The sequence below is a fragment of the Meriones unguiculatus genome, chromosome 16, assembly GCF_030254825.1.
Source record: "Meriones unguiculatus strain TT.TT164.6M chromosome 16, Bangor_MerUng_6.1, whole genome shotgun sequence".
In the NCBI taxonomy this organism is placed as follows: domain Eukaryota; kingdom Metazoa; phylum Chordata; class Mammalia; order Rodentia; family Muridae; genus Meriones; species Meriones unguiculatus.
In genome coordinates this window covers 11,679,418-11,702,839 of record NC_083363.1, presented here as the reverse complement: position 1 = coordinate 11,702,839, position 23,422 = coordinate 11,679,418, and the positions used below count along the sequence as shown (strand labels likewise).

The following is a 23,422-nucleotide window of genomic DNA, read 5'->3' as shown; positions in this document are numbered from 1 at the left end:
GCTGAGAATAAAGGCATATTCTTCTGTGTTTAAGGAAACATCGCGTTTGATGTAGCATTGCGTTTGATGTAACATCGGTTAACACCAGCATTCCTCTATTTAGTTTTCATCTTGATGACTCAACGACTGGTGACAGGAGGATATAAAAGTCACACACTATCACTGTGTGAGGGTCGATATGTGATTGAAGCTTCAGTAATGTTTCTGAAAATTTTATGAGTCATTAACAATAAATGTAAATTTACTTTGCCATTCCTCTTAATCATTATTTAGAATACAAGTCCAAATCTAATTCATTCTTTTATTCCCAGGAATTTTAATAAGCTCCGTTAATCAATATTGTTCCTGTTTTCATCTCTTGTGGAAACTTGTAGAGAATTAGCTCCCTACATAATATCTTTAAAAATAATTACAGGCTAGCAGTTCAAATGAAATAATTATTCTAAATACTGTCACTCTCAATTTGGAAGATATGTTGCTAGTTATTTGCTAACAGTGTGTTTTCCATCTTGGCTGCCTGACATACAGATCTGTGTACCTGTTTTGTTAAAACATACAAGGACAGCAAGGAAGCTAGCCAGGCCAGTGGCTCAGCTTTGCTCAGACTGTTCCATCAGAAGACATTCCTGAAAGGACCCTAAATAGAGCAATAAAGCAAATAAGGAGGATAATTTTATTCTAAAAGCTGTATTAGCAAAGATTGTGCATCTCACAAGGCTTAACAGTTGAATTGTTCATATTCACATTTGCCTTAATTGAGCAGAAAAGGCATATGCATAAAATATTTATACAATTGTCTCACATCCCAGCTATCAGATAGGCCTGGGTTTCCTATCAAGCTTCAATATTTACTAAATTTTAGAATTTTCAACTTCTCAAGGTGGGGGAGGGGCTAAAATATCTCTGTCTCATTGGATGTTTGAGAATTTTAAGCATGATGTTCTTTTTTTTTTATTTTTATTATTTTTTATTTTTTTTATCAGTTACATTTTATTAACTCTGTATCCCAGCCATGTCCCGATCCCTCATTCCCTCCCAGTCCTTCCCTCCCTCCCTCATCTCCACCGTGCCCCTTTCCAAGTCCACTGATAGGGGGGACCTCCTCCCCATTCATCTGATCCTGTTTTATCAGGTATCTTCAGGACTGGCTGCAAAGCCCTCCTCTGTGGCCTAACAGGACTGCTCCTCCCTTCGGGGGTGGGGAGACCAAAGAGCCAGTCATTTAGTTCCTGTTAGAAATAGTCCCTATTCCCCTCACTTTGGGAAACTAATTGGTTACTGAGCTACCACAGGCTACATCTGAGTGGAGGTTCTAGGTTATATCCATACATGGTCCTTGGTTGAATGTCAGTCTCAGAAAAGACCCTGTGCCCAGATATATTTGGTCCTTGTGGAGCTCCTATCCTTTCCCCATCAGACTAACTCCCCTTCTTTCTTATGATTCCCTGTACTCTGCCAAAGGTTTGGTCATGAGTCTTTGCTTTGAAAACACTGCTAGTTAGAGTCTTTCAGATGCGCTCAGTAGACTCCTGTCATACGTTCAATGCACATCCCATCTGTCTTTCTAAATGAGGATTGATCATCTTACCCCATGTCCGCTCAATTGGTTATCTTTTTTAGGTGTATAGATTTCATTATGTTTATCATATCTTATAGGTCTATATAAGTGAGTATATCCCATGTTTGTCTTTCTCCTTCTGGGATATTTCACTCAGAATGATCTTTTCTAGATCCCACCATTTGCCTGCAAATTTCATGATTTCCTCCTTTTTGATTGCTGAGTAGTATTCCATTGTATAAAAATACCACAATTTCTGTACCCATTCCACCGTTGATGGACATCTGGGTTGTTTCCAGGTTCTGGCTATTACAAATAGAGCTGCTATAAACATGGTTGAGCAAGTGTCCTTTTTGTGTACTTGAACAAACTTTGGGTATATACCTAGCAGTGGTATAGCTGGGTCTGGAGGAAGCACTATTCCTATTTGTCTTAGAAAGCGCCAGATAGCTTTCCAGAGTGGTTGTACCAGTTTACATTCCCACCAGCAGTGGAGGAGGGTTCCCCTTTCTCCACAACCTCTCCAGCATGTGTTATCGCTTGAGTTTTTCATCTTGGCCATTCTGATGGGTGTAAGGTGATATCTCAGGGTCGTTTTGATTTGCATTTCCCTGATGGCTAATGAGGATGAGCATTTCTTTAAGTGTTTTTCTGCCATTCGATATTCCTCTGTCGAGAATTCTCTGTTTAGCTCTGTTCCCCATTTTTTAATTGGATTACTTGGTTTGCTGCTTTTCAGCTTCTTTAGTTCTTTGTATATACTGGCTATTAGTCCTCTGTCAGATAAAGGGTTAGTGAAGATTCTTTCCCAATCTGTAGGCAGTCGTTTTGTTTTGATGACGGTATCCTTTGCTTTACAGAAACTTTTCAGTTTCATGAGGTCCCATTTATTCATTGTTGCTCTTAGAGCCTGTGCTGTTGGTGTTCTGTTCAGGAAGTTGTCTCCTGTGCCAATGAGTTCTAGGCTGTTCCCCACTTTTTTTTCCAATTGATTTAGGGTATCTGGTTTTATGTTGAGGTCCTTGATCCACTTTGACTTTAGTTTTGTGCAGGGTGATAAATATGGATCTATTTTCATTTTTCTGCATGTAGACATCCAGTTGGTCCAGCACCATTTGTTGAAGATGCTGTCTTTTTTCCATTGAATGGAATTGGCTTCTTTGTCGAATATCGAGTATTCATAGGTGTGTGGATTTATTTCTGGGTCTTCTATGCGGTTCCATTGATCCTCCTTTCTGTTTCTATGCCAATACCATGCAGTTTTTATTACTGTTGCCCTGTAGTACAGCTTGAGATCAGGAATGGAGATACCTCCAGATGATCTGTTGTTGTACAGGATCGTTTTGGAGATTCTGGGTTTTTTGTTTCTCCATATGAAGCTGAGAATCTTTTTTTCAAGGTCTGTAAAGAATTGAGTTGGTATTTTGATGGGAATTGCATTGAATCTGTAGATTGCTTTTGGCAGTATGGCCATCTTCACAATGTTAATCCTACCAATCCATGAGCACGGGAGATCTTTCCATCTTCTGATATCTTCTTCGATTTCTTTCTTCAGAGACTTGAAGTTTTTCTCAAACAGGTCTTTCACTTGCTTGGTTAGACTCACACCAAGGTACTTTATGTTATTAGTGGCTATTGTGAAGGGTGTTGTTTCCCTAATTTCTTTCTCAGCCTTTTTGTCTTTGGTATATAGGAGGGCTTCTGATTTTTTTGAGTTGATTTTGTATCCTGCCACTTTGCTGAAGGTGTTTATCAGCTGAAGGAGTTCTCTGGTTGAATTTTTGGGGTCGCTCATGTATACTATCATATCATCTGCAAATAGTGACACTTTGACCTCTTCCTTTCCGATTTGTATCCCCTTGATCTCCTTTAGTTGTCTTATTGCTCTGGCTAGGACTTCAAGTACTATGTTGAAGAGATATGGGGACAATGGACAGCCTTGTCTTGTCCCTGATTTCAGTGGGATTGATTTAAGTTTCTCTCCATTGAGTTTGATGTTAGCTATAGGCTTGCTATATATTGCCTTTACTATGTTTAGGTATGTGCCTTGTATCCCTGATCTCTCCAAGACTTTAAACATGAATGGATGTTGGACTTTGTCAAATGCTTTTTCGGCGTCTAAGGAGATGATCATGTGGTTTTTCTCCTTCAGTTTGTTTATGTAGTGGATTACATTGATGGATTTCCGTATGTTGAACCACCCTTGCATGCCTGGGATGAAGCCTACTTGGTCATGGTGGATGATATCTTTGATGTGTTCTTGGATTCGGTTTGCAAGTATTTTATTGAGTATTTTTGTGTCAATGTTCATAAGAGAGATAGGCCTAAAGTGCTCTTTTTTTTGTTGGGTCTTTGTGTGGTTTAGGTATTAAGGTGACTGTGGCTTCATAGAATGAGTTTGGTAGTGTTCCTTCTGTTTCTATTTTGTGGAATAGCTTGAGGAGAATTGGAGTTAGCACTTCTTTGAAGGTCTTGTAGAATTCTGTGCTGAAGCCATCTGGTCCAGGGCTTTTTTTGGAGGGGAGACTGTTAATGACTGCTTCGATTTCCTTGGGAGATATAGGGCTATTCAGTCTTTCTACCTGATCTTGACTTAGTTTTGGTAGATGGAATCTTTCAAGAAAATTATCCATTTCATTTAGATTCTCAAATTTTGTGGCATATAGGCTTTTGTAGTATGACCTAATAATTGTTTGGATTTCCTCAATGTCTGTGGTTATGTCCCCATTTTCATTTCTGATTTTGCTGATCTGGATAGTTTCTCTCTGCTTTTTAGTTAGTTTGGCTAAGGGTTTGTCTATCTTGTTGATTTTCTCAAAGAACCAGCTTTTTGTTTCATTGATTCTTTGGATAGTTTTATTTGTTTCTAGTTGATTGATTTCAGCCCTTAGTTTGATTATTTCCAGCCGTCTGCTCCTCTTGGGTGTATCTGCTTCTTTTTTTTCTAGGGTTTTCAGTTGGGCCATTAAGTTGTTTGTATGTGATATTATGAATTTCTTCTTGCAGGCACTTAGTGCTATAAATTTTCCTCTGAGCACTGCTTTCAATGTGTCCCATAAATTTGGGTATGTTGTGCCTTCCTTTTCATTGAATTCTAGGAAGTCTTTAATTTCTTTCTTTATTTCTTCCTTAACCCAGCTGTCATTGAGTAGTAAGTTGTTCAGTTTCCATGTGCGTGTCGGCTTTTTGTTGTTTCTGTTGTTGTTGATGTCTAGCTTTAGTCCATGGTGGTCAGATAGTATACAAGGGATTATTTCAATCCTTTTGTATCTGTTGAGGCTTGCTTTGTGGCCCACTATATGGTCTATTTTGGAAAAGGTTCCATGTGGTGCTGAAAAGAAGGTGTACTCTTTTGAGTTTGGGTGAAATGATCTATAGACGTCTATTAGGTCCATTTGATTTAGGGATTCTGTGAGTGCTTTTATTTCCCTATTTGGTGTCTGTCTAGTTGATCTGTCCCTTGGTGAGAGTGGAGTGTTGAAGTCTCCCACTATTAAGGTATTAGGATCAATGTATGATTTAAGCTTTAATAATGTTTCATTTATGAATGTCGGTGCTCTTGTATTTGGGGCATAGATATTCAAGATTGTGATGTCCTCTTGGTGGATTTTTCCTTTGATGAGAATATAGTGGCCCTCCTTATCTTTTTTGATTAACTTGGGTTGAAAGTCTATTTTATTAGATATTAGGATGGCTACTCCAGCTTGTTTTCTGGAACCGTTTGCTTGAAAAACAGTTTTCCAGCCCTTTACTCTGAGGTAGTGTTTGTCTTTGTTGCATAGGTGTGTTTCTTGGATGCAACAGAATGTTGGATCCTGTTTCCTTAACCATTCTGTTAGCCTGTGTCTTTTTATTGGTGAGTTGAGTCCATTGATATTGATAGATAATAGTGACCAATGCATGTTAGTTCCTTTTGTAATGGAGTCGATGATCTAACCCTGTTTCATTGCTTGTTTTCTTTTCATTTTTGTTGGGACATTATCTGTATGCCCTGTTTTCTTGGGTGAATTTGTTTTCGTTGGATTGGAGTTTTCCTTCTTGTATTTTTTGTAAGGTTGGTTTGCTGTGTAGATATTGCGTAAATTTAGTTTTGTCATGGAATATTTTGTTTTCTCCATCTATGTTGATTGAAAGCTTTGCAGGGTATAGTAGTCTGGGTTGACATTTGTGATCTCTTAGAGTCTCCATGATACTTGCCCAGGCCCTTCTGGCTTTCATAGTTTCTGATGAGAAGTCCGGCGTGATTCTGATAGGTCTACCTTCATATGTTACTTGGCCTTTTTCCCTTGCTGCTTTTAATATCTTTTCTTTGTTCTGTAGATTTAGTGTTTTGACTATGATGTGACATGATGTGTTTCTTTTCTGGTCTAGTCTATTTGGAGTTCTGTAGGCCTCTTGTATATTTATGGACATCTCTTCCTTTAAGTTGGGAAAATTTTCTTCTATGATTTTCTTGAAAATATTTTCTGGACCTTGGAGTCTGGAGTCTTCTTTTTCGTGAATTCCTATTATTCTTAGATTTTGTCTTTTCATAGCATCCTTGATTTCTTGGATATTTTGTGATTGGAACTTTTCTGATTTTACTTTTTCTTTGAGAGAAGTATCCATTTCTGCAAGTGTGTCTTCAGCTCCAGAGATTCTCTCTTCCATCTCTTGTATTCTGTTGGTGATGCTTACTTTTGTGGTTCCTGATCTTTTCTCCAAGTTCTCCAGCTCAAGGGTTTTCTCATTTTGTGTTTTCTTTATTGATTCTAATTCTGTTTTCATGCCTTGCACCATTTCTTTCATGTGTTTGAATTTGGATTCCTGTCTCTCTGCGATGGCCTCTATTTCTTTTTTCATTTCCTTCTTATATGCCACTAATTTTTCCTCTACTTGTGTATCTATTTGTTTGGCTATGTTTGCCTGTGTTTCTTTAAGGATATTGTCTATTTCTTCTTTCTTTGCCTCCAATTGACTGGCCATCTCTTTGAAAGACTTGTTCATTTCCTCCTTATGAGCCTCAAATAATTGGGCAAGCATGGCTTTAAAATCATTTTCCTGTGCTTCTGCTGAATTGGTGTATCCATCGATTTTGGGGTTTGCTGGTGAAGTCATGATGTCCTGATTTATGTTGGAAGTGTTCTTTCGCCTACCTCTGGCCATTGGCTTATCTGAAAACTTCCCTGTTTGTTTTTGGATTCTGCAGATCAGACTGGTGCTGTCTCTCTCTGGTGTCTGGAGAGTTCTTCAGGAAGCTGAGCACTCTCAGCATGTGCTGAGGACTAGCTGTACCTGTGGGAGGAAAGTACGCAGGCGCAAACGGGGCAAATGCAAGCGTGTGTGTGCGCGCGCGCACGCGCGTGTGTGTCTGTGTGTGTAAGTGTGCGTGGATGAGTTTCTTGAGGGACAGAGTGATGGCTAATGTTGAACCCTTGAGTGTGTGGGAGGGGCTCTGCACTGTATATGTCGCAGGCGCTAATGATGATCGCAGCGCAATTTCTGGCATTAACTGTCTTAGCTCCTCAATCAGGCCCACAGGGCAGGAACTTCAATGTCCCTAGTGCCCCTCTGTTTCCCAAAGTGGGTATGTGGGTGGGAGGGGGGTTCGATGCCTGGCTTCTGATTTAGAAGGACCCAGGATCTGGGGAACTGCAGATTCTCAAGGGTGCACTCACTTACAGGCAGGTCTCTTGGAAGAGATCTTGGTATCCGGGGCTCTCTGCTCTCTGGTTTGGCCCTGCTTCTTTGATGTGTTCCGCCAGTTCTGTGCTGCTGTCACTGCCAGGTTCTGAGGTCTTGCTGCAGCTGGAGATTTCAGGGTGGTCACTTCAGCAGGGATGGGGTAACCAGGCTCTCTGTTCTCTGGTTTGGCCCTGGTTAGTCTTAAACTGGAGGGCTGTGGTGCCCCGCCAGTTCAGTGCTGCTCCGCTGCCACATCCCGCTGTAACTGGAGACTGGGTTGCTAGTCCCAAAGCTTTCTGGGAAGTCCTGGGATCTCTTCGCTGTGCTCTCCAAGCTTGGGAGGCCCAGCGCCTGGTGTGTCCAGGTTGTATGACGTTTCTGCCTGGTTTCGGTGAGTATATAGCGTATTCTCTGTCACTGTGGGATTGGGCGGGCCGTACCGTCAGTGATGGCGATCTTGCGGAGCTAGTATCAAGCATGATGTTCTTTACGTAGAATAAAACAGCGCAGAACAGGAGACACAGTTAAAAAGCTGTGACGATTATTACCACATATGTCCGAGTCATGCCTCAAAAGTCTAGTAGTCAGTGAGCACAGCTTGGCTACGCCTCACTTTTGTGGGTAGATTCCACATGCTTCTTTTTGAGTTCTTTTTTGGGTCTTTTAGATTTGAATTCTCATATCTTAAATGGCAATCAGATAATTTATTTTAAAAGATGCAGATATTCTTTTTAATTTATTTATTCACTTTACATTCTGATTGTATCCCACACACACTTGCCCTTACCCCACCTCCCCTCTTTCTCAGATAAGGGAAGCCCTTCCCTCTACCCACTCACACCAGCACATCAAATCACATCAAGATTGAGCACATCTTCTTCCCCTGTGGCCTGGCGAGGCAGCCCTGCCAGGAGGGAGTGATCAAAACACCGTCACCATGATGCACATGAATGTCCTGGCAGATGCTCTCAAGAGCATCAACAGTGCTGAGAAGAGAGGCAAACGCCAGGTCCTCATCAGGCCATGATACAAAGTCATCATTCGTTTCCTAACTGTGATGATGAAGCGTGGTTGCATAGGTGAATTTGAGATCCTTGATGATCACAGACCTGGGAAAATTGTTGTGAACCTCACAGCCAGGGTGAACGAGTGTGGAGTGATCAGCCCTAGATTCGATGTGCACCTCAAAGAGCTAGAAAAATGGCAGAACAATGTGCTCCCATCCTGTCAGTTCAGCTTCACTGTACTGACAACCTTGTCTGGCATCATGAAGAAGCAAGACGAAAACACACAGGAGGGAAGATCCTGAGATTCTTTTTCTAAAAAAAAAGCCTCCATGGACTATGAAAAAAAAAAAGAGAAAGAGCAGGCAACAGAGTCCACACATCACATCTTTTCTTTCCTTCTTTCTTCCTTTCTTTTCTTTTGAGACATGGTTTCTCTGTGTAGTCTTGGTTGTGCCGGACTCACTTTATAGACCAGGCTGGCCTCAAACTCATGAAGATCCTCCTGCCTCTGCCTCCCAGAGTGCTGGGATTACAGGCATGCATCATTGTGCCCATCTTCCTCTCCCTTTCCTAGAGGACCCACATGAAGACCAAGCTGTCCATCGACTATGTATAGGCATAGGGCCTAGGTCAAGTCCATACATGATTCTTGGTTAGTATTTCCGTCACTGTAAGCTTTCCTGGGCCCATGTTAGTTGGTTGGTCTTCTTGTGGAGCTCCTGTCCCCTCCAGGTCCTTCTATTCTCCCCCCAACCCTTACACAACACCTCAAAGATGCAGGTATAATGATCAAGAATAAATGTACCTATCTATGATGGTAACAGGGATTTGAGGCTAAAATGTAATTTAAAATTAACTGGGTTTTTTTTTTTTATTAAACTCTTCCACAAAAACAGAAAGCTTTTGTTTTATGTCTTCCGTTATCTTGGGAAGGGAAGGTCACGGTCACTCTAGGTCCTCTTTCTGTGAGCATATTGCACAGATCATCGCCAACCCATACTGAAGAAAAGGATCCCTGGCTAGAAGCAGTGAAAGCCAAGTTCAACAGACTCATGCTAAGAATTTACCAGAAGGATCATCTAAGTCTTGCTCAAACAAAGCACAAATGGATCTGGATCTAAGGAAAGACAAATACCAGAGAAACCCACAATATTAGAACCTAATATTCTTTTTGTAAATGTGTCATTAAGACAGGTGGCACAGAACCTTTCTAGCCTGTTGCAGTGTCTGATGGGCTCAGGATCTGCTAGGCTTGAGTTAAAGTATGCCCCCTTGACCATGGTTAGGATTGAGGTACTTTTTGAGGGTGTGCAGGTCAGTGCGAAGGAACGGGATATTATCTGAAGGTTATATTACTAGAATTTTACTTTCTACTGTGATTTTATTTTGCATCTTTTACTGACTTGTCCTAAAAATACTAGCAGGTGGCTAATCGAGCTAGTTTATGAAGTTGTGTTGCTGCAAACATGTATTTTTTTTTTCTACTAAGGAGCTTAGAAGTGGGTGGGAGATAATGCAGTCGGTAATGACCTAAGGCAAGAACTGTGAAATACTAACAGGTATTCATTAGGCCCTCTCTAAAGCCTAACTTTAGCCTGCCCATTTCACCAAATACGGCAAGCACATTGCTTCATCTTAAATGGCTTCCAATTTTTCTGTCAAATGGAATGATTTAATATGTTGTATGCCGGTGATTGATGCACCAAATGAAAATAAACAAATTAAAATATAATTATATTGGATTTTTGCATGGCCGTTGTTCCATTAATTCCTAGCTTCTTGGTTATATCTACACAGATATGGCATATATAAGTTAAAAATACCTTCTTTTAAAAAGTGAACCAGCAAACCACAAATATATATATTTCACAGGGGAAAAGGGGGATTTTTATACTGATTTTTATCCATGTGAAAAAAAAGTAAATCTGTATATAGTTTTCTCCTCTTTACAAAGTATATTATAGAAAATGCACATAGTGGGTGTGGTCAAGCTCACTTCAGGATTTATGTGGATTTGAAAGAGTGTTCTGTTTTATAATTGGGGTGGTTCTCTATCTTTCATTCATTAACACTGATTTATTTTTGTTACAAAACTGGTGCCTTTGTTGTATAAAATTTTCAAATAATAGCCATATAATATAGGATAATCATTCTAAAATCTGTAGCCCTAAAGACGCTAATCAACAAGGAGGACCCTAGGAAGATGCTTAATCCTCATTCAGAAAGGCAAACAGGGTAGACATCTGAAGTAGGAGAAGACAGGGAACAGGACAGGAGCCTACCACAGAGGGCCTCTGAAAAACTCTACCCAGCAGGGTATCGAAGGAGATACTGAGATTCATAGCCAAACTTTGGGCAGAATGCCAAGTCCTTATGGAAGAAGAGGGAGAGAGATAGTAAGACCTGGAGGGCACAGGAACTCCACAAGAAGAACAACACAGACAAAATACCTGGGCCAGGGGAGCCTGCAGAGACTGATACCCCTACTAAGGACCATGCATGGAAAGGACCTAGACCCCCTGTTCAAAGAAAACCCATTGGCTGCTCAGTTTCCAAGTGGGTCCCTAGTAAGGGGAACAGAGGCTGTCTCTGACATGACCTCAGTGGCTGGCTCTTTGATCACCTCCCCCTGGGGCAGGTGCAGCCTTGCCAGGCCACAGAGAAAGATGAGGGATGTGGCCAACCCTGATGAGACCTGATAGGCTAGGATCAGATAGAAGGGGAGGAGGACCTCCCCTATCAGAGAACTAGAGAAAGGGCATAGGGGACAAAGAGGGAGGATGAGTAGAACTGGAAGGAGACAAGGGAAGGGGCTGCAGTGGGGATACAAAGTGAATAAATTGTAATAAATAAATTTATAAATAAAATTAAATTAAAAAAGAAAAAATAAAATCATAAAATACACATAATAAAGAAATTTGATTTGCATTTCTACATTTTTGCTCTTTTTAAAGCTCGGTATATTTTCTTCTAATCAATTTTATTGTGGCTACACAGATACAAACATTCTTACCAGGTATGCCCTTTTAAAAATCTTGACTTTTCATTTATTATCATAATATCAAAAGTATTTTACGTCATTAGGTATTTTTCAGGAACACCATTTCAGTAACTTTTTAATCTTCAGAAGTTTCCATGTAGATGTATCATAATTTAATCTCCTCATTCTATGTTAATGAAAATATGATTTTTCTTTGCGAGAATAGTTGGCAGTGACGTTCAGTACAAGGGATGTGAGGTCTCATTGTTCATTCATTCTGCTTCTAAATCATTTTCTGTCCTTTGAAGTAAGGTCAAGAGATGTCTTTGTGGAGACATTCCCCCAGGACAGTGTTCATTTCGACTATCTCACGCATTTTTCTGAAGCAGTTTGGAAGTGAATTTCATTTCATTACTCTGTTCCCAGCCTTAAAAGTACTTATTAAAAACTTTGAAAGCTTTGGAAATGCCCCAGTAAGATACTACTTCTTATGCTTTCAGATGTACAGAAATATAATAAAATAAAATGTCTAGAACCTATATGAATGAAAATGCCTTTTAAAAAACACTCTGACCCAAAATTCTCTGTGCCCTGCTCCTTTTAAATTGCAATGTTTAGAGAGGTTTTTGTTTTTTGTTTTTTTTTAAATATTCTCTTGGATTTTAAAATTATTTAAGTGAAGTCATAATGAAATTAGTTTGCATATCATATGTTTGGGTCTGAACGCTATTTTTGGTTCTTCTAGTTGTACATTTTGAAGCACATTTTAAAATTTTCTTTAAGTTCCACTATCTCTGTTGTTTAAAACAAAGACAATTACCCTTAAGGTTTTATTACAGGATTAAATGGAAATAGCACCCAGAAAGCATTTAACCCACAATGTTACCAAGGTTGACATAACCCTGGACGTGTTCATGCAAGAAAGAAAGGTACAACATACAAGCATTTGTACTGTAAAATCACCATTACTAACTTTGTTATTTGGGAATACCCTAAAACCTTTTTTTTTTTTTTTTTTTTTTTTTTTTGTAAACATGTCTCCTGGAATTTACGTATGAAATTAAATCCATTCTAGATTTAAAGAAAGAAAGGCACTGGAAAATAAAGAGCACACAGCTTCTGGAAGCTGGAGAAATAAGGCACTGGCAGGTGAAGAAGTATTGTGATTTTCGAATAGCAGATGTTTAACAGACATTTAATAAAAGGCAAAAACCCTGCCTGAGGGCTCTGAAATGGACCTCGGAGCTGTCCCTATCTCAGTCAGCACAGAGAGAGACTTCTGACAGACAGATTAAAAATAAAATATACGGGTTTTGGGGTTTGTTTTTGCTTAAAGTTACAAATTAATGTCTTCAGACACCAATTTTATGGTAATTTGTCATAATAAGTTTACAAAGTGTGTATGCTAGATAGATAGAAAAGGGTGAATGGATAGATGATTCATTGATAGTTGTTATACAGGTCGATTGATGATGGAGTTGGAAACAGATAAATGACACTCAGATAACAGATGACAGATAATATATGAAATAGAATGATAGATGATAGGTAGATAAATTGGTAACAGATTATAGAATATAGGTAAAGGTAACTTAATATAGGGAAGTGTCACTTCATGTAATATAATATTTATAATTTTCCAAAGAGGGGAAAAATGTTAATATGATCACAAATCCAGACTTCAAAATAAATCTCAAGGGTATTCCTCATTCAGTTATATCCTCAATATCATGGTGACAATTTCACCAATGTTGTCCCTTTCCCAGAAGTTAAAATGCTGTGTTGCATTAAGTTTATTTTCTTAATCCAGCTACTAACCTTTCAGCCAAACCCAGACATGAAATGCATGTTTCAGACACAAGCAATTAAAAGCATGCAAAGGTTAATTAAATCAACATCAGCGCTAAATTAGAAAACTGTTAACCCAAAGTTTGAAATATTCAATCTTTCTTGCTGCCTGGCTGCTGAAACCAAATGCCACGGAAGTCAGAACGCAGGACGAAACCCACAGAGAGAAGCTGAGAACTGAGGGCCGGAGGCTCACTCCTCTCAGTCTAACTCGTGGTGTGCTTCCTAACTCTGCAGCCTGTGTGACCTCACCCCGCGCCACCTTCCCAGCTCTGTAACTCACTGCGATCCGCACACTGCCAACTACACCAAAGCTAGAGACCGTCAGGCCTTCCTGTGATTTTCCTGATCCGTTTCATCAGCACTCCTCTCATTTTATCTTTATCGTTGCCTGCTTGGAATCTGCCTTAAATAAATGTCACAACGAGGGGAGAAAGGGATTTTGCAAATGTTCAAGAAAATTTAAAGCGACTTGACTTAAATGACAGTTACTTCCAAGCTTCTGCCTTAAGATAATCAAACCCCGGAGCTGACTGAGAAAAAAAAAAAAAAAAAAAAAGCAAGGCGGTCCTTACAGCCAGAGTGTGAGAAATATGAAAATCAAGGCACCGCGCACGCTGTGTGTCCACAGTAAGAGCATCCAAATGAGGGCATCCCGGAGTTTCCACACTCGGGCGAACACTTTGATCTTTTTACTTTTTTTTTCCGTTAGACGCACTGCATGCTCATCCTGAATTCCCCACCAATCTTCTCTCCTTGTGGCCGCTGTACTGCGCCCACTCAGACACAGGATCCACACATGACCCAAACTGGGAAATAAGGCACTGTGTCTCTCGTCCATGAATCATTTTTTGTTTTTGTCTAAGGAATGAAAATAAAAAAGGGAAGGAATCATGAGGACAGAAAGTAATGAAGTTTGCTGAATTGCATTGAGATGGGATAGGAGGAAAATGTTGGGACAGGGAAGTGGCTTCTCACTCTGAGTCTGGTTGTGTGTCCCACTGTCTAAGAAGCCAGAACTGAACATCACTGACAAAGTCCATGATGACTGGCTAGAAAAAAACTGTTTCCTTTCCTACGACTCTGATACTAGGATGCAAACAAATGATTCTTTCTTAGGGCCAGAATATCCATGATGTTTGTGTTTAGCTGTATTAGGACTCTCAGCCCTAAACCTGAACATACAATCTTATTTGCAAAAATGAAATTTTTTAAGAGAAACAAGTCAACTCTCTTATGCTATATATATATATATATGTATGTATGTATGTTAAGCTTTTATTAATCATTGAAACTGGTTGTAAATTTTATCTTTTGAGCAATGAAATTTCCAAAAAATTAGAAATGCACACACGAGCTGACACATGTACACAAGTGCACACACACGAACACACGCACACCACTGTGAAGACACTTAACATCCCCCTCTCCTCTCTCAAATCTGAAGTCTGTCCTGTTTCTTCTCCCAATAAAACAGCAAACTTGTCTCTTCTATGACGCCTCCTAAATTCTGTTCTCTGGCACTGTCAAGGCCCTGGTTTTCCCTCGGGGAGTGTCTTCGGGGAAGTTCGTCAGACATCAGACACCAAGCTGAGCAGTGCTTCTCAAGTCCTTGTGGCCATGTCATCATCAGTTACCTGTGCGAAAATTGAGCAACCCCTACAGCCAAGACTCTGTACCTCCTTGCCTTCCTTGAATATCACAGGGTTTGTTCAGTTTTCACCCCAACCTAATGAACTACCATAAACCCAACAGGGTTGACTGATGTTTCAGAGCATAAGAGTTATTATTGATAGCCACACAGCAGAGTTAATGCTGGGCTATGCTGAAATCTCTTTCACCAAAGAAATTAGTCCATCACTTCTTTTTATTTTGTTTTGTTTTGTTTTTTTTTTCAATGCAGTTTATTCAGGAACCTTGAACAATCATCTGACTCTGGGGAAAGCCAGCCCACAGCTTAAATAGCCTCTGGGTAGCCAACCCCAGCGTGCCACATGGGCAATGCAGATAGGTCCACATACATGGAAGCAAGCCAGATCCTCAGCCTTAGCCAAATGTGGAATTGTTCGTGACAGAGAGCACTCACCATCGGGAAGGTGGAAGGCAGAAACCAGCTCCATCTTTAAGGCACGGCATTACGCAGCTCTCTACAGTTCCCCCTTTTTGTTTTAGACATATCAGGCAAGAGTAGAGGTCTGATCTCTGATATTAGAAATAAATTGGGACTTTGTACTGATGTTCATTTAGGTGTCATCCACCCAAAGAGCATCAGACCTGTCAGATACCTTTTTCTCAGAGGCAGGACCTGGGGCATCAACCCGCATGCAATCAGACATGCTCTTCTCTGGGTCCAAAGCGGCTGACCCTGAGTGCAGTGCTTAGCCTCGCATCCTGAGCGTAACATTTTAGCTTTTTATGGTAGCCAACCATGCTTGGGGAGACTGTCCTGCTTCAATGGCTGTAAAGGCCTGAATGGTCATGGCTGCATTACGCTGTTGTGAGACTCTAATCTTGCATATATACCACAGGCAAACCAAGGAGACCAACACCAGAAGGCCTGCTAAAGCTCCCATGCCCGCCCATTCCTTCAGATGATTCATGGCTGCAGCAATCCATGATGATAATCCTGTGGCTAGTCCTGCATCCACTCTGGTAGAATTTACTGTGACAATGGCCACTCTCAGCTGCTCCATCGTAGTATCGAATTCTCCAGTCCAATTACCTAAAATATAGCTCGACAATTGTTTAGACAGATTTGCAGCACAGGAAAAATTCTTAATTTAGCCCTAGGTAAGTTCTTAGGACAAGGGCATATATATATATATATTTTTTTTTCTTTTTTGTCAAAATACCACAAGAATCTCTGGGTCAGTTGCTAAGATTATTCTCCAATGAAACCTCTTAAGCTGTGTCTCCACAGTCCACGTTTCTTTTAGAACTGTTTTTCAAGGGCTTACAAGGATGCCCTACTAAGCTTCCTCAAACAGTATTCAACTGCTTTTCAAGTCCGAAGTTAAAAGGCCTCTATAGCCGTATAAAAACAAACAAACAAACAAAAAAAAAAAAAACATGGTCAGGCCCATCTTAGCAAGGTCTCACTCTCTGCTACCAATTTCTGTGTTAGCTGAATTTTCTTTATAGCTGCTTTTCTTTTGTGACAAAACACTGTGAACAAAGCAACTTATAGAAGGAAGGGTTTATTTGTGATTATAGTTTCAGAGGCATAGGAGTCCATCAACATCATGGCTAAATTACATTCCCATTCAAACTGTTACACATGAGAATGGTCACTATTTTCCCCAGGAAGGTAAATCAATTTGAATACGGTCTTCAGGGGAAAAAGGGGGAGACAGTAGCATTGGAGAAATTGTCAATAAATTAAGGTATTATAACTACACTAATAGGTGATTGATTTTCTGTTATTGTGAGAAAAATAGAAGTATTCAAATAACTAAATGCATTAAAATTAGTTGAAAAGTAGGTTTCTAGAGAAAAATTGTTTAATGTCCTGTACATTTCAAAGGAAGGATACCTGTCATCCATCTAAAATTAGCAGGCGGATGAAGAGGTGAATTAGTTGATATTTGACTATCATAAGCAGCTTTACATATTGTTGTAAATATAAATTTCTAAATTAATTGGCAAATTATATTAAATCGCAATTCCTGGAGGTACATTTTATGTCTTTTGTAAGATATACTAAATTATCTCACTTTTTAAAATAAATGTAACCTTAGACATACTTAAATCCGAGCAATGACTAATAGTTTTTTAGTTTGTATGCTTATTATGTTAGAATCTTGTATATTTACTAATTTCTATAAAACTGAATACCAGTCATTTAAAACACCCAAGAAGTCCTGGGACACCTTAGTGTTGATCACAGGTGACTGTGAACAAGCCGGGAAAGCCTTGGGACTAGATGAATGCATGATGTTAAATATTTCTGATTTGAAGCATTTCCTCTTTTTAGATATTACTGAATTAGCGAACCACATCAATGATTTGGTAACAGAAAATGAACAAACACCACTGATTCTCCAAATAACTCAGAAATCATGAGCCATTCTCAGCCCAGATGAGGTCTGACAGTCAGATTTTTTTTTTTTTTCCTGAACTCTTCATAGCCAGGTGCCAGGAGACTCATCAACCAGCAAAGATGATCACCTTTACTAACTTATAGAAGACACACATTGAACTTAGTTGCACAAAGAGAATGCCAAATTACCAGAATTTAACAATGTGATTAGAATTATGAAAAATACATAAATGACTTCTGTTAATTTGAAGTCTTCATGGACTCTGTAGATGGAAAAAAATTAAAAAAACAAAAAAAGACCAACAAACAGAAACTTAGCAGCTCCCAACATAGCTTCCTTCTGGAGCCCAGAAGACCCTGCACCCTAGCATTGGCCACCAAGTGGTTTACACAGTTGGGGTTCAGTTTTGCTTTAATTTGATTGCCTGCGCCCTACTTTTCCCTCTTGGAGAAAAAAAAACATGTAATTTAAAAAAAGAAAAGAAAAGAAAAAAAAAAGAGAGACCAAGCAACAACAAAAACAGAATCCCACATTTAAAACTTTAGAATCTGAGAGAGAGTTTGGAATTTTTGAGATACTGAAAATTTTAGAGTCGGGTATTTCAGACAAAGTCTTTAAGTGTTTTTAAAAGGTTGAGCTTTTAAAATGTTTAAGATTTTTAAAGTCTGGAACTTGGAAAAGTTGAGATGTTTTATAGTGTCCTATTAGTATTGACATGACATCTTGGGGACTACAGGAAACGGAAGGTTAGGGTTTAACAGTGTTTATTTGCGAGGTCTGTTTGCTGAGTTGACTGGGGATAATATGGGCTGTTTGGATTTTGTCCACTAGGCTGACTCTTTAATTGCTCCACAAAATTGGCTTCCAGGCAACTGCCTAGACCATTTTCTTGATTAGTGGTTGATGTGGGAGGTCCCAGCCTACTGGCATGGCTCCACCCATACGTAGGTTTTCCTGGGGTATGGGACGAATCAGGCTCAGTAAGTCAGGGAGGGCAAGCCAGGAAACAGTGCCTTTCCACAGATGCTGCTGGTCCCCCCACCCCTGCTTTGAGTTCCTGCCCTGACTCTCCTCAGTGACGGACAGCGATAAGAAAGCATAATCCAAATAAACCCTTCCTCCCCCAGTTACTTTTGGTCGTAGTGTCTTGTCAAAGACAAAGACAAACTGTTCATCTTAAGTGAGCTGATGCCATAATCCTAAAATATCACAATATAAATTGTGCCCATAAGTTAAAACCCATCAGGTTTTCTGTTACTATGAACTGAGTTGTTAATGCTGAGGAATCCTTAAAGCAGTGTTTAACTCATCGTGTGAACTAGGTTATACAAGTTAGATGCATATACCAACCACAGAACTGTTTTAAGAATTAACAGGAACACTACCATTGTTTAAAAAAAAATATCTTGAGGGATGGCTTGGTGGTCGAAGAGCACATCTCTTCTGGTATACACACAGGCAGGCAAACCAATGTGCAATATTTACAAGAGAGTATTTGTAAGCCTTTGGGAAATTTCATATTATAAAGTATATTTTCTTACCTGAATTATACTTCCTGGAATGCTAAAGGATAAGTGGGTGTCTGAGTGGAAAGGGAATCCACACTAACTGTCATTCAGCAGCCGTGCGGAAGCGGACAGCTGAGCTCACCTTGACAGACAGACAGATACATGCACACACACACACACACACACACACACACACACACAATGGAATCCATCAGCTACCTGCAGTTGTAAATTATTTTGTGTTTTCGTCAGCAGCTGTCAGATAATCTGACCAAAATACATTTTATCTATCAAAAATTTTTAAAGCATTAAAAATATCTTTTAAAAAGGTTAAATGGTCTTGAATTCTAACAATGTCTTATAACAAGTTGAAACAAATCAGATATCATGGGTAAATGGGAAATGAGACTAAAATAGGGAGGGAAAAATGAAATGGTCAGATTTATTACTCTGTTCTAATATTTATTAATACATTTACTTACTGAATAAAAAGTTGCCAAATCAAATACAGATTAAGAACTTCCTACTATTGTCCCGATGCCAGAAAAGACCAGTTTCAGAGAGCAGTGAGGTCTCTGTAGAAAATAAAACAGTTGAAACGATAGAGATGGGGATAAAAATCACGGAGCATGTCAGAAGGGGTGAAAACCGCGAGGGAAATAGGCAAAACTGAAAATGAAAGTGCAAAGAAACCTGCCTGCTCTACAGCCATAAAACAACTAAAACGACGTTTGCATTGAACAGCGGACCGTCTTCTTATCTGCCCTTGCTGGGAGGGAGCGCACACCTTGCTTTGCTTCTGAGGAGGCGGAGGTGGTGGCCAGTGCACGGAAAGGTTGGTCTTCTTCAGTCGGATATCACCGCGTGTTCAAATGTCAGGCATCCCACACACTCAGGGAGGCTGGGCCCCCTAAGTAACCTCTATTCTTCTTAATCCTCCAAAGCCGAGAGTGATAATAACTACCTCAGGACTCCATCTGTAGATGGTTCTGGACCCCCAGAAGCAGAGCCTGTCCCATCCTGTCCAGTAATTACCACGCACCAAAAATACGGACTCTTTTATGATATTTTTTAGTTTTTAATTATAGTATAATATAATTACATAATTTCCACTTTCTCTTTCCTTACTCTCCCCAACACATCTTTTCTTTCGCCAATTTGTGGTCTCTTTTTTTTTTTAACTGTTATTTTATTTACACATTTATATATACATATATTCCTAGATATATAAATAAACCTGCTTGGTCTGCATAATGCTATTTGTGTTTACATGATTTCAAGGATGACCACTTTGTGTTGGTCACAGTTGGACAGGAAGGGGACATCGCTGGGAAGACTGCTTTGCTGTCTCCCAGCATCCCTTAGTTGCCTGTGGTTGGCTGTCTAGGTTTGGGGCACTATGGAATTTCCCCCTCCCGGGTTAGCATCTCTGTCGGTGTCCTCCTTGTTCGGACCATCCATAGGCACACACGCTGATGAGATTTCACAGGCGTAGCTCATCTGACATCGCTAGGAGACACAATTGTGTGCGAGTGTGTGTACTGATAAATACGCACGTGAACATTTTAATCCTCCAGATCTCAATTAGTGAAATGTAAAAACCATCAATCTGACTTATAGTGCCAACCAGTTTTCAGTAAGCCGGTATCCGGTACAGCAAGTGAATATTCAGGAAGATTTGGGCAGTGTGTTTATGGCTACTAAAAGGGAAATAAGTTAAACAAATCAAGATGGAAAGTAAATTTCTATAGCATCACAACTCAAATGGTGGCAGTTAGGAGTCAGTCACACTGAAGAAACATTTGCTTTGCAGTTATAGGGCCCAAGATCCAATGCCTAGTGACCCAAAATAATTTTAAAGTAAAATGTAACATTACCTGTAACACTCTAGCCTGAATCCTCTTGACCTAGAAGTAGGCATCACTTAGGAATGAACTTCTGAAGTTACCCACGTTCCTTTATTTTAAAGTACTGTAAATATTACTCTAGAGGTTTTTATTCCAGCCAATAATCACCAATAAAGATATATCTTGTCTTCCAGGCAATACAGCTAAAGTGTACATTGAGATTCGGGATGAAAACGACCACCCGCCCGTGTTCCAGAAGAAATTCTACATTGGAGGTGTGTCTGAAGACGCGAGGATGTTCACGTCTGTGTTCAGAGTGAAGGTATGATGAGAAAAGACCTAGTGTGAAAATACATTGAGGGCAAAGAGCTACAACCTCATCATTTGTGTCAAAGGCATTTACACGCACGTAATTTAAAACGCCAAATCCTTAAGCAAGAGATTGCATTGGTTTCGTTTCTGTCGCTGGATAAAATAGCCTGATGAAGGCTACGCAAGGGGAAGGGGTTATTTCGGGACACAGTTCCAGAGAGGGTAAATCTATGACGATAGGGAAGTCTTGGGAAGATGACGTCCGCTGCATCAGCAGTCCAGAACCATTGGCGGAGGGGACTGGAAGTGGCTCCAAAGTATAAAACTTCAACCGTTACGTACTTCCTCCAGGAATTCTCAACCTCCTTATGGTTCCACAGCCTCTCAAAAAAGCACCTCTCTGTGGGAACCAAGTGTTCAAACACATAAGCCTGAGGGGAACATTTCACATTCAAACACGATAGAAACATTCAGACTAAGTTCTCCAAACTCAACACAGATTTTTTTTTTTTAATATGAAGTAAAGAGTAAGCAATTTCGTATATTTTTACTAAAATTGGGGTCAAAATTCCTACAATATGCTGCATAAAATGTTAGTGTTTTCCACAGTTCATATTTAATTTTTACTGTTATATTTGTTTGCTTGCTTGTTTATTTGTTTATTTTTGTGTGTTTATTTATCTATTATTGTGTTTACATGGCTAAGGGGTTACATCATGCTTGTGCAGATCAGAGGTCATATTTCTGAAGTCAGTTCTTTCCTTCCTCCTTCATCTGGGTTTGAAAGCCTGAGCTCATGTTGCCAGACTTAAACACCAAACACTACCTGCTCAACCGTCTGGTTTTCTGTTAGGATCCCTGCAGAATAACTCCACAGAGTCTCAAAAATGAAATTTCTATTGGCAGATATGGAAATCATTAATTTATGAAGAAACTATAATATAAATATTTCAGAAAAGTTTGGCAAACTACTTACCTAGTTTTCAGAATGCTCAGTTTCACATTGATGCTTTCAATTTTTTTCTAATAGCCACATGCATTCCAAATACTCTTAAATGACTTCCAGGTGTTTTGCTATTACACAATAGAATTTTAAATATTTTCTTCTTATTCTGGGTAAGAGTTCAGATGCTGGTTCACTGTAGATTATCAGTTACAGTTGTTTTTCTGAGAGCACCTTAGCCATTTTATTTTTTTTTTACATGACTTCTTTTTTTTTTTTTTTTTTCAATGCAGTTTATTCAGGAACCTTGAACAATCATCTGACTCTGGGGAAAGCCAGCCCACAGCTTAAATAGCCTCTGGGTAGCCAACCCCAGCATGCCACGTGGGCAATGCAGATAGGTCCACATTCATGGAAGCAAGCCAGATCCTCAGCCTTAGCCAAATGTGGAGTTGTTTGTGACAGAGAGCACTCACCATCGGGAAGGTGGAAGGCAGAAACCAGCTCCATCTTTAAAGTGTGGCATTACGCAGCTCTCTACAGTTCCTCCTTTTTGTTTTAGACATATCAGGCAAGAGTAGAGGTCTGATCTCTGATATTAGAAATAAATTGGGACTTTGTATTGATGTTCATTTAGGAGTCATCCACCCAAAGAGCATCAGACCCGTCAGATACCTTTTTCTCAGAGGTGGGACCTGGGGCATCAACCCGCATGCAATCAGACATGCTCTTCTCTGGGTCCAAAGCGGCTGACCCTGAGTGCAGTGCTTAGCCTCGCATCCTGAGCATAACATTTTAGCTTTTTATGGTAGCCAACCATGCTTGGGGAGACTGTCCTGCTTCAATGGCTGTAAAGGCCTGAATGATCATGGCTGCATTACGCTGTTGTGAGACTCTAATCTTGCATATATACCACAGGCAAACCAAGGAGACCAACACCAAAAGGCCTGCTAATGCTCCCATGCCCGCCCATTCCTTCAGATGATTCATGGTTGCAGCAATCCATGATGATAATTCTGTGGCTAGTCCTGCGTCCACTCTGGTAGAATTTACCGGGACAATGGCCACTCTCAGCTGCTCCATCGTAGTATCAAATACATAACTTCTTTTTTAATTTTAATTTTTTATATTAATTACAGTTTATTCACTTTGCCCCCCCCGTAGCTCCCTCTCTCATTCCCTTCCAGTCCCTCTCTCCTTTCCCCATCTCCTCCCATGCCCCTCTCCAAATCCACTGATAGGGGAGGTCCTCCTCCCCTTCCCTCTGACCCTAGCCTATCAGGTCTCATCAGGACTGGCTGCATCCTCTTCCTTTGTGGCCTGGAAAGACTGCTCCCCCATCAAGGGGAGGTGATCAAAGAGCCAGCCACTGAGTTGTTGCCAGAGAAAGCCCCTGCTCCCCTTATTAGGGAACCCACTTGGAGACTGAGTCTATGGGCTACATGTGAGATGGGGTTTTAGGTCCTCTCCATGCATTGTCCTTGGTTTGGGTATCATTCTCTGTAGGACCCCCAGGGATTAGTTTTTGTTTGTTTGTTTGTTTGTTTTGTTTCATTTTGTTTTGTTTTGGCTCTGTTGGTCTCCTTTTGGATCTCCTGTCCTCTCCAGGTCTTCCTATCTCCCCCTTCTTTCATAAGATTCCCTGAACTCTGCCCCAAGTTTGGCTATGTGTCTCAGCCTCTGCTTCAAAACCTTGATCAGTAGAGTCTTTCAGA

The 23,422-nt window shown here is 40.1% G+C and overlaps 1 protein-coding gene and 1 pseudogene across 4 annotated transcripts in view; both read left to right on the top strand.

The window, feature by feature from the left end:
• The window catches only part of Pcdh15 (protocadherin related 15), a 1,462,904-nt gene that overhangs the window by 1,344,940 nt on the left and 94,542 nt on the right, over positions 1-23,422 (top strand). For all 4 annotated transcript variants that reach the window (XM_060369368.1, XM_060369370.1, XM_060369367.1 and 1 more), the window contains exon 28: positions 20,647-20,774. In XM_060369368.1, coding sequence (XP_060225351.1) covers positions 20,647-20,774 — 128 coding nt within the window. The remainder of the gene's footprint in view (positions 1-20,646; positions 20,775-23,422) is intronic.
• LOC110553859 (small ribosomal subunit protein uS8-like) lies at positions 8,160-8,545 on the top strand (annotated as a pseudogene).